This window comes from Equus caballus, chromosome 6 (assembly GCF_041296265.1).
Source record: "Equus caballus isolate H_3958 breed thoroughbred chromosome 6, TB-T2T, whole genome shotgun sequence".
Taxonomy (NCBI): Eukaryota; Metazoa; Chordata; class Mammalia; order Perissodactyla; family Equidae; genus Equus; species Equus caballus.
Window position 1 is genome coordinate 11,370,039 of NC_091689.1, and position 12,540 is coordinate 11,382,578.

At 38.9% G+C, this 12,540-nt stretch overlaps 1 protein-coding gene across 3 annotated transcripts in view; it reads right to left on the reverse strand.

Annotated features, from left to right (window-relative positions):
• The window catches only part of PAX3 (paired box 3), a 92,457-nt gene that overhangs the window by 24,875 nt on the left and 55,042 nt on the right, over positions 1-12,540 (reverse strand). For all 3 annotated transcript variants that reach the window (XM_001494972.7, XM_005610643.4, XM_001495160.5), the window contains exon 5: positions 5,543-5,748. In XM_001494972.7, coding sequence (XP_001495022.3) covers positions 5,543-5,748 — 206 coding nt within the window. The remainder of the gene's footprint in view (positions 1-5,542; positions 5,749-12,540) is intronic.

Sequence of the window (12,540 nt, forward strand, 5' to 3'; positions counted from 1 at the left end):
TTCAGATTCTAAACAATCTAAGTTGAGCAAAACTTGGTAGATATCTTTAAAAGATGGAGTGAAACTTCTCATTCACACGGGTGCAATGCAGACCAGGCAAAAGTTGCATCCCAGCTTCCCCACACCCACTAGTAAGTGGTAACCTCTGTGACCTTGAACAATTTGCTGAACATCCATGGGCCTCTGTTTTCTCATCTGCTAAATGGGAGAAATAAAAAAACTCCTGCACAAGATTGTCGTGACAATTAAATGAGAATACAATTAGAGCCCTTCACAGAATAGCTAAGAGATATTGTGTTCAATAAATATTTACTATTAAGTGAGAATGTCACATTGACACCTCAGTCTGAGAAATCCAAGAATTAAAGTCTTGCTTTGTTTTCTTAGCTCTGTGGTCTACAGCCAAAGCCTTTTGTGCCTATGAGCAAACAGGAAAGTGCCTGAACAACACCTCAAATAACTGAAAGCCAGTTTGGCTTGAATGGAGGCTTAGGTCAAATTTGCTTCCAAGTTTCATGGATTAGTGCTAATTGCCCATAGTGTAAGCCTAATTTTGCCCGTCCATAAATTACTGGTTCCCATTTTTGGTGTGGTCCTCAAAGGCAATCTAACCTACATTATTCCAGATGGGTTATTTCAAATGCAATTTTAAAACTGGGGGAGAATATATACTTAGTCTTTAGGAAGAGAATTCACAAAAAGATTATAAAATGTTTGATTAAGCACTAGATTTGATGATGTCTAACGCTACAATGCCAAATACAGTTCTTTCCAAGGAGGTCAATTCAGGACAAGCTGCTCATTCCTCTGGACCTTCTCATTGGGTCCACTCCCTCTCTCTGTCTATACCACACTCTTCCAGCCCTCCTATCACTGTGGCTATCCAGCTTTGACCACTGTATCCAGAGCAGGTTGCGGGGAGGAGAGGTGAGGTTGACGAGGAGAAATGTCATGCTCTTGTGAATGTCAGAGGATCACGGACAGACATAAAAACATACTCGACTGCATCTTTATACATCCCAAAGTAAACTCCTGTTGAGAATGGCAGGATGACCATATTTTTGTTCATTACTGGAGTTCAGGGTCGAATATTCCATGCCTATCTTAACTTCTGAACCATCCAGATCTGTTAGATCGCTTTAAATCACCATGGGGCTTCCCTGAGAATCCCAAATTACTGATGCTAGAAGAGTCCTGAGAGATCATGCATCCTAGTAGTTTCCAATTAGGGGACAGTAGCGGGGGACGTGGTATTTGAGAGTATCATGAAAGCCAGAGGTCCTCTCCCTAGTTAATGTTTATGTGTTTGTGTGTGCACACACACACACACACACAGAAGCAAAGGCACAAAATTTTATGCACAAATCTCAAGTCTCTGCGATCTCCTGAAATCATCCATGATTATCCTGGTGGTCCATGGACCCAGACTGAGATCATCTGATCTAAGCTATCCTATATTCTAAAATTTAAAAAAAAGGAGACCAGTCCTGTGGCTGAGTGGTTAAGTTTGCATGCTCTGCTTTGGTGGCCCAGGGTTTTGCTGGTTTGGATCCTGGGCACGGACCTAGCACCACTCATCAGGCCATGCTGAGGCGGCATCCCACATAGCACAACAGGAAGGACCTACAACTAGAATATACAACTGTACTGGGGGCCTTTGGGGAGAAAAAGAAAAAAAAAAAAACCTGAAGCCCAGCAGGACTACAGTAGAATTAAGTGACTTGCTCATCAAAACACTTTTGGCAAGCTGAGACCAAAATCCACATCTTCTGACTCCTAGTTAAATGCTGTTTCTACAAGCAGTTTCCTTTCCTGTCTTCCATTACTCTGGTGGCAAAAAAGAATGATACTTCCTTGCTTCACAGAGTTCTTAGATGGAATATTTATTAAAACTTTTGCACATCATAACTATTTGCAAGTCATTCTTCCCACAAAACTTTAATGCCTGCCACTTTTTGCATAATAACAGCTAGCCAGGAGATGATTTAGGCAAATTAGTCTTTGGTGTACAATAATTCTTAGAGTGTGTACTCAGATATGGCTATGATAGACACAACACAGTTACTGTCCAAACAAATTTTTATGACATATTGACAATGGCTTAAGTTATGATAGCTTTGGTCTCATCTCTATCCAGAAGAGTTTAGAAATATTTTTCTTCAGGAAAAAAAAAATGGGATGTAGACATGTTTGGGAGTTTTTTTTTGGTGTGGTGTTTGGTTTTCCCCGGTGCCCCAAATTAAACTAACTCACACTTTCTGGCTATCACTCAAACTGAGTTGACTTTGCTACTGCTTTCCCAGATCCTTCTAAAAACGAAAGGATTTTGTTCTGGCATTTTAATCAGTGATTAACTGCTCCCTTCTTTTTCCTGCTGGGATAAGTAAAAGATCCATATGCCGGGTGTTGTAGGGAATTTGTTAGGCTGTAGATCATAGCTGTGGTGCAAGACATGATGTGTCTCATGGGACCTAATGAAGCCATAAGGAATGTAAAGAGTCACCGGGTTAAAGCCACATTAGGACAGCTGTTAGGTTAATGAGGGCCCTGCTTTGGAAAGGAGGTCACTGTATAGAAAAATATGAACCACTCTTTATTGGTTTGATCCCATGTCCTCTGGAAGTTAATGGGCCATTCTTATTCTCCTTTGACATTCTTCCAGCCAGATGCGAATGCCGGGTACTGTACAAGCTGCATGGATTTGAGATTTATTCTGTCTGCCATCCTCGTCTTTGGCAAAGGCAAGAATGAGGCAGAGCAACACTGAACACTCCTTTCAGTTTTCCATCACTTTTTCAGTTTGACTTCCTTAAAATCAATGTTTATTTTTTGACTCTGAGTTCAGAGCTGATAGTCAATCTGTCTCAAGGACAGACCCAGTATGTGGGCTTAGTCAGCCATGGAGCCATGAAATAGAGTGGACACTCATTAATGGTTTGCTGAAAGAATGGAGGAATGAATGGACCTCATTTCACATTTAAACCAGGTAATCATCGAACTGTAACAAAAGCAAAATAGATTTGCTACATGTAATATTTGTAACGTTGTTATATACATCGTAATATGCATACTATATATGTTATTATATTATATAATATTTATGATACATATTATCATGATTTGTGGTAAATGGTGGTCATTTCTGGAAAGGAACATGGTATCCCAATATAACAGGTAGAGAGATTGAATAGTGCCAACTATAAAACATCTAGACTATAAACCTTGGTGCATCTGTGACTCTCCCCTTCACTCACCCTTCCACCCACCTCCAGCTTACACAATCAGTTGCCTACATTCCACTTCTGAATACTTTTCACCGCTATCCTTCCTTTCCATTCCCACTGCCACTGACTTATTTCATGCCCACAGCCTCCACTGCCTATTGCATCACGTTTGAGCTCCCAAGCCTGAAATCCAAGCCCTCTGTAGGATGTCTTCAACCTGGATTTCCAACCACATTCCTTCCTGCAACCCTACCACTCTCTACCCTCCAACCAAATTGGACTATTCACTAGTCCCTCAACATGACTAGAGTGAAAATTAAAGGTCAGCTGATATGTAACTCACGTGCTTTCAACTCTCCGAGCTTCTGCTCATATTATTCACTGTTACTAAAACACTCTCCCACCCTCCCTGTCCAATGAATGTCCATCCAGTCTCAAAAGTCCATCTTAAGGGGCCAGCCCCGTGGCCGAGTGGTTAAGTTCGCGCACTCGGCTGCAGGCAGCCCAGTGTTTCGTCAGTTTGAATCCTGGGCACGGACATGCCACTGCTCATCAAGCCACGCTGAGGCGGCATCCCACATGCCACAACTAGAAGGACCCACAACTAAGAATATACAACTATGTACTGGGCGGCTTTGGGGAGAAAAAGGAAAAAATAAAATCTTTAAAAAAAAAAAAGTCCATCTTAAATCTGCCGTCTTCATGAGCCTTTCTTGTTTACTCCAAGATCTCATCTTCTCCTCTTCTCAACTCCCACTCTTCTTTGTCTCTCTCTATGGCACTTAGATCTGCTTTGTTTCCAAATTATTTGCATGTTTACTCTATAACCCATGTTAGACTCTGGCTCCCTGAGAGACTTGTCTTAATTCATCTCAGCATTCCTTGACTTTCCTAGCGCTATCACGAACATGTGGAAAGTCAATTTGATTAAAGCCGTCCCTCTGACCAGGCTCTGCAGCCGGGAAGAGGCTGTTTCTCAAACTTTTGTAATAGGAGAGGCAATTGGCTGCATAGGAGAAAGTGTCGGTCAATCTAGAGACTATAGCAACTGACTAGTTCACTGCTGAGTCCTCAGTTTCACCTTGACTGTGAAAATCAAGTATCTGGGAATAAGGCAATATTTCTGGATAAGGCAACTTAACTTCTGGGGCAGTAAGGAGTCCAGGACACCATGAGACATCCAAAATCTTCAAACAGTGCTTTACTACCTTGAGGGGGAACTGCGTTGTTAATGATGAAAACATTATTCTATCACTCAATAGAAATGTTACACCAAAGTAGCCTTTTCCAGAGGGTTCAGAGCACTTCTAAGAGTTCAAAAGATCATTTTAAATGTCCTTAAAACAATAGTTACTTGAAACGCTTCTAAACTATAAACCCTTAAAGGAAGAGATTTTTGCCTTTGTACATCTTCATCATTGAAAGGCCACAGACAGGAAGTGTGTGGAATGCAATTACCTCAATCACTTACTAGCTATGTGACTTTGGGTAGTTACTTAAATAGTCTGAGTGTTAGTTTCCTCATCTATAAATTGCGTGTATTAATAGTACCAACCTAGGGTTTTAATGATGAGTAAATGGGTTAATTCATGAAAAGCACTTAGAATAGTGCCTGGCACAAAGTAATCACTCAAAATTTTGCCTTTTATCTATGTACCACCCCCAATGTCCATAACAAGGATCCTGAAATGGTGAGTAACATGAATTGACACACTTCCTGTGCCCTCCTTGATATAATCATATTCTCCTAGTACTGATAACCAAAGTCTAGAATAAGAATGCACATTTTCATAAATACAAAAACAAACCCATACAGGAACACAAAGAAAGCAAATTAAATTGATCGTATTTTTGAATCTATTCATATAAAATACTTGTATCAAACAACATGACAGAAAAGAAACCAAACATATCCACCATATCAATAAATTCAGCTGGACTTACCAACCTATTAAGAGAAAAAAGAAAAGAATTTTCTGACTGGTTAGCAAAGTAAAATGCTGATGTAGACAATGGACATAACTAAAATAAGAGAGATGCAAACAAGGGAGCAGGGCAGGAGGTTGGAACAGGCAAATGCAAATAAAAAGAATAAAGAGGTCATGACATTGTCATCGTAACGAGGCAAAATATAAAGAAAAGGCATTAGAGAGAAAGGAGGAAACTTCATAAAGCTAGAGGCTACAGTTCACAATTCACAAGGAAGCACCATTCCTAATATATTTACTTTCTTGGTTTAAAATATGATTTTGACAAGAAGACACTTTTTTGTTTCCTGTCTGGATTTAAGCAGGATGTGGGTGTTTGAACGTCAGTACCTGGACTCGGGCCTCGGTGAGCTTCGCCCTCTGCGCCAGCTCCTCCCTGGTATAAATATCAGGGTAGTGGGTTCTCTCGAAAGCGCGTTCCAGTTCTTCAAGCTGTTCTGCGGTAAAGGTGGTTCGGCTTCTGCGCTGTTTCCTCTTTAGCGGCAGATCTGGTTCAGAGTCGATGTCAGAGCCTTCATCTGATTGGGGGGCTGAGGCTAAAAGCACAGGAGGAAAGAAGTGATAAAGTGGGAATCAAAAACCAGGTTTGACTGAGCCTTAATGAGTCAATTCCTAGTCTAAAATACATTGCCAATGTCTTCCCATGGACACCAAGCCCCTCTGTGCGGAGTTCTGTTATTAAATGATATTTAATCTCTTCCTCTACCCTGTCTTCAAGCCCCACCAGCAGAAATAATTGTTCTCTGCCTCTGTCAGTCTAAACCCATTATGAGCTAGAAAACAGGGACAGGGGTTATTTCATTTTTATAGCAATTAATGGGTACTCCATTCATGTCTAATGAATGAGTCCCACTTAATTTGGTTCCTGATAAATTTTCACCAACTTTTACACCGGGAAATCTTTTAACAAATGTGATTTTGTAAAAAATCCAAAATTGACTTAGTATCTAAAAAGGCAATAATAGTAAACTATTGCAGGATTCTTATAAATTTATACTCTTGACTGCTCCTATAAGAAAAATCATGTTTAAATTGTCTCATCTCAAGACCAGATATTGGGAAATGCTTCAAGCAGAGGTTAAATACTGTTAATGAAAATTTCAAGAATAGACTCAAAAAAAAGCAGGCATAGTCTAGTAAACTGTCCCCAAACTGAAGTTCGGAGTCTGGGTCTCTGCCGAATAGGTGGGCAGCTTCCCAGGACCGCTGCCTAATTTTAGGAACCCAGTGCAAAATGAAAATGAGGAACCCATGTTCAAAAATTAATACTCATTTCAAGATGGCAACAACAGAGTATAGAACCAAGTGCAGGGCCCTTCTGAGCGTGAGGCCCCGGGCAACCGCAAAGGTCACATGACCCTGAAGCTAGCTCTGCGGCAGCCTCCTTCCTACCAAAACTTGAATTTGCCTATATTAATATGAATCAGGGAAGGAGACCTTCCAAATTAGTGTGCAGGTACCTAGGGAAGAGGAGAAGGAGCTGGAAAATTAGATAGGAATTTGCATTAATGATACAATATACTGTCTGTGAGCTGTGACTGTAACAGAGCATCTCTTGGGCTATAGAGGATTCTGTGTTTTGAGGGCACAGCAGACCCAGGGGTCTGGGCAGGAAAGCAGCCCCCTCCCAGAGGCCCTGAACGCTGGGGCCGTAGCAGAGGGCTGTGGACACTTAGCGTAGCACCAGAGCCAAGCAGCCTTGCTCCAATGCACTCTGAAAACTCGCCAATAACTGGAGAACCCACTCCCGGCTGAGGCGTGCTATCAGCAAATGCGGAAGGAAAGCCAGCAAACTGCAGATTTTTAATGTCAATGTCAAGGTAACTCATTTGCACCCTCAGGCTGGTAGGACCTGGGGAAATGCAGGTGGCACTAGAAGCAACATTAAAGGGCAATGTCTCCTATAATACTAATTTTATCTTAAGCTCAAACTTAACTCTGCCCTGCAGAAATCCAAACTTTCATTCTACTTCAGGATAAATTATAAGCTGTCCAAAAAGCTGCACATCCAAAATAACCCATAAATATAATTTTCAGTTTTCTAATTTGTAATAGTTCTACCTTTTATTCACATTCAAACACTGAAATAAAGAGTGTGAATTAATAATATATAAGACAAAAAAATACACAGAAAAGCAAAAGGGAACTGTAATATATAATGAATCTACTGTATGTTAGGCATTATGCTTGGTTTTTCAATTATGTTATCTAATTTAATATAAAATGGTCTAATTTAATATAAATCTTATTTTAGCATATTTTAGGATTAACTTAAAAAAAGAAAAATAGACTTTCTTAAAGTATGGGGATATTTTAAAGGAGTACTAACACGCTATGAAATATGTCGTGTATGGCATTATAAACTTCAAAAGCTCCCAGTGTAACTTACACGTGTATATGTTTGATAAACGTGAGCCAAATTAAAAGAGCATAATAGTTTGTGCATAATTGTAGAGTAGTAGTTCTCAAACTTTTGGAGCATCAAATTCACCTGAAAAGCTTGTTAAAACACAGATTGCTGTCCCTCCTTCCACAATCTCTGATTCCGTAGGTCCAAGGTGGGCTCCAGAAATTTGCATTTCTAATACATTCCCTGACGATTGATGCTGATTTTTCTGATCCTGGACAACACTTTGAGAACCATCTCTACAGAATATTCCAGATTAATTATTCTTTTCTCTCTCAAAATTCCCAAGCATATACAACATTACCTGCCACGATTTATCAAAAAAAATTGCTTCCACGTATATATTTGTAAATTACAAATAATACACTCCCCAAGAAACCAATTACTTATTCCCCTAAAAAGACAATACATTTCCATAAAATGTTTTCCTTCCATGCTTCCAGCTTCTGTTGCCCTAACTTTTCTGTCTAACGTGAATTCAGGAGAAAAACTCAACAGTATTTAAGAGCTGACCAAAAGCTTCCTCTGCCTGTGAGAATCTTAAATCTTTTCCTGCATTTTCTCTTACTATGATCCCATTAGGATAATAGTATGTGGAAATTTTCATGTTTCCTTTGGGAGTCTCTGGGGTTATTAAATCCTCTGGAGTAAATATGATGTGCCATGCACTGTCAGGTCAATTAATCAAAATCATATCTGGTTTCTGAAGAAAAAGGGCTCCTTAGATTTACGAGTACCAGCCAGCGTTAATGCTGAAGGTCAAGACCTCTATGTTTCACCTTAGCAATCAACATCCTCCAGAATACAAGTTCTGTGAGCTCAATGCCCTTCCTCTGTCTTGGTCACTGCTGGAACACTTGGACATAGTAAATGCTCAATAAATACATGTAGAATGAATAAAGGTGCAGGGCGAAATTTAAGTTTTAAGCTAACGCTGATTTCTCTGCCTCCGTTTTACGTCTTTAAAATGGAAATTGTGCTTTTATGATTCTCCCACATCCATGTAGGTAAGCTTTGGGGGTCTATGAATCCTCAAAAATTACTCGGAAATTGTTGCAAGTATTTACATACTGCACATTTCTGGGGAATAGTTATCAATTTTTTCAAAGAGGATTGTGATTTAAAAAAAAAAATGATGAAGAATGACCAACAACTAGTCGTTAAAAAGACAGAATATCTAAGAGTTCAATAGGGCAGTCTTTACTACCAAAAATAAAGTTTTCTTTAACAAGCTAGCAAATCACTACTTTTATTTCTGCACTGTTTATTCAAAAGCAATCCACAGATCACATCTAACTAGGAAAACCACCACAGAGCATCATTTCAAACACTGAGGAAATTATTTGCCTGATTTTTCTGCTGGAAAATTGTCTGAACCAACTGAACATTTTTAACAATATGAAGCCACAATCTTACAAGTTAATTCCAACTTTCCCCCATCTGTAAACCCCAAAAGGATGTGGGCTTTAAAATATGTTGTGTCAGCAACCCGAGATTAATCCGCTAGCTAGGAAATAGTAGCCATTTCTAAAGATGGAAACACCGCTATTTCTTATATTGCTCAGAAATAAAATTCATTATTTACACAGAACACGATCCACAATAACGTACTGAATTTGAATCATTCCGTTTTCACCAAAAATAAATCTAAAACTTAAATTTCATTTTAATGGCACAAATGAAATCATTCTGTCGAAGCTCATCTATTTTAATATTCATCATTTCTGAAGATACCAGAACAAGTCAGATGCTAGATACAAAGTATCTAATCTTGCTAAATATTATATCAAAGTAAAAACAAGGCTTTTTTCAGACAGTTTGACAGAAAAGAAATTACGGATTCCTTTCTGTGTAGAATATCCAAAGCTATGACTTGGAAACTATAAGCAGTGTTAGGAAAAAGTTTTTTAACTGAGTTAATAAATAGCCAGGATATAGCAACTAGGTTAATATAATCTCTTGAATCTATTTCTACTGTCCAGCCTTAATATTAAAGGGAGATTTTGAATTACATTTAAGTTGTCGAATCATATTCTACATATGCCTTCAGAAACAAAGTTTGCTTTATTATTCATTAGAGATATTGTCACGAATTTGAAATTCCAGAATAGCTCTCATAAGAAAATCCATGTCAGTACATAATACACGGCCTTTTTAGTGGAAATATTATTGTTTTAAACTGCATAACCATTCTCAGATTTTCTCCCAATCCATGTTCTTATCAGACTCTCAAAGTTTTGACTCTATTCCCAGAACTCCCTCACAATCCATTCACTGACTTAGACATTAGTTTAACTCAATGTCAACAATGAACCTGGAGCAGACCTTACCAAGAGGATGAAGATTTCTCTCTCATCCCCATGTAACTACACAAAAACTCTGTGAAGTAAATGCTTACTTCATGGTACAGAGAAAGGGAACAGAGAGGTAATTTAGGTCACACAGCTAGAGAAGGTAGGATTTAATCCAGGTCTATGGGACACCGGAGGGCTTACTCTCTTTCTCTCTTCCAGCTTGGAGTATCCTAAATAAGTGTTGAGTTCTTTTATGTTATACACACACACAGTCCTTTCGAAGAGGAATACCAGAAAGAAACCAAAAGAGGAACTCCAATGTAAATTATTTCTCTGATTGCCACTACTCTTCTCATTTGTCCCAAATTTTCAAAATTTCCTAAAATCAAGCAAAATTTACAGAAATACAACAGTTTAATTAATATTATACACCGAATCAAACAACTTTCAATTGAATTTAATTCAACAAACATTCAATGAATTCTATCTATTCAAGGTATAGTTGTTAACAATAAAGCACTAAGAAATGAATCAATTTGCCAAGATATCGAATGGATTTGTGTAAGAAATTTACATTTTCAGTCTCATAGACTCTCGGTCCTAAGATTGAGGGTCATTCTGGAACGCACTATTCATCACAAGCAGATGAACTGATCATTCATTTTATATCTGTATTAAAGTCTTCTTTTTTTGGATCAAAGACACCTTAGTGGAAGGATATCAAGAAGCGTAAAGAAACCTCGAATTCTTTTTTAGACCAAAGTGCAGGAAAAAATAACCTGAAATCACGGGCTATTGAGGAGAAATGCCAGAGTGATCATGGGAAATGTCACCGCTCACCAGGTGCCTGTGTTTCAACTCTGTCCTTTATTCTTACAAAGAAAGAAAGTTCATTTCTTCTTTTTCTGTCTCAAGTTAATTTCAGGTCTTAGGAGACAAATTTTTAGTTATCCCAATGATTTCACATTAACTCCCAAGATTAACCTTGGGAAAATGGACATTTTCAGTTAAAAAAAAAAAAAAGAGCAAGCATAGGCAACAATTATACCCCACAGGATTACAAATTCTTGCTTCAGAAACAAATCAAACTGGGAGGAGAAGGCAGAAGTATTACCACCAGTGGACCAACCCTGAAGTTTAATTAAAGAAGGAATTACAGAATTAGAGAGTATGTCTTTGTCTGTTAACCCCTTGTGACCTTTCCTGTAGCCTCAGGGAATATTTCATCCTACTTAACGCTATTATACATGAGATCTTACCTAGATTTTATAGGGTTTTGGTCACGTGGAATTCTGTAATTATTGGTTTCCAGACCAGTATAATTCAGAGATGGGAGACAGGCAAAAAATGGAGAAACAAAATAATTCACAAGCGTGAATTTGGCACACTGTCTTTCTTCCCAGCAAGCCCTTTCACTTGAATAATTAAAGAATCAAAACATGACAACCATTTAAACTCTATGTTTGCCCCAGGTATAATACAATGCGATTTACAGACGCAGGAGGAGGTGGGGGATTTCTCTCTGTGAGCTTTGAGGCTGAACATCCTTAGTCATTGGTCACTTACTCTAAAATGGCCTCAGACCAAATCAGATGCTCTTTTCGTCTGTCCTAATCTTTCTGAGCTAGACCTGTCAGCATTTGTACTCAAAGTTGTGTTTCATTGATTTTTTAAAAAAAGATAAAAATAAAAATCGTTCCTGAGAGCTCCATGAGGTCATTTCATCCTGGGTGGAACACTTAAGGGTATTTCATAGGTATATTCCATGAGGGCTATAATGGGTCAACTCAAAGTTTGACGCACCCACTTGGCTAGTTGTAGAATGTCTCCTGTGTTTGTGAGTTTTGCCATTCAACATGAAGGGGACAATGGGACAACTAACTGCTTTCTGATCTGAAGTCGCCCTTTTACACTGAGAGAGATGTGAATGACCTCTCTCGTGTTTACTCCGGTGAAAGCCGGGAGGAGTGAAGCAAGACTGATATTCCCTCACAGACCCAGAGTAAATGACAAATGACATTTTCCCTTTGTGATCTTTGGGATTTTTGTTGACTTATTTGGAGGCTTTTGTTGGATCCCAAGAAATGGCCTGTGGCTGAGGCCTATTCTACCGATTTCCACGCTCCATCTGTGGAATCCATCAACGGGGCATTTACTCTCATTCAGGGCTCTGACACCTGCCTGGCAGGGAGCAGCAGACACAAAGAAAGCCGGAGTGGATGAGAAAGGGGAGGTTGGCTTTTTTTTTTTTTTCCAGAGGAGGGAGGAGGGGGGAGGTTGAAATGGATGCACAGTAGGGGTTAATCCAAGCCAGTTGAGAGACTTCAGCACCTGGAAGCTTCTCTTCCACATTAATTCACAAGCTAAGAAGTAATCGGCAACATTATTTTTCAAAGTGTTTTAAATCACATATAAGTTGATAAAAGAAAAGAGACAGACAACTAAAAGGAACAAACCAAAAATCTACAGCAAAATCCTAAGGTAGATCTAGAAAATGTGTGCAACCTAACCAACTATCAAGCAATAAGTTGAACTTTCCAGAATTCCCAACCCAGAACTCAGATTTGAATAATTGTTATTTTGTTAGTTGATAATCTAGGAGAGATGGTTTGTAACCTAATCAGGGG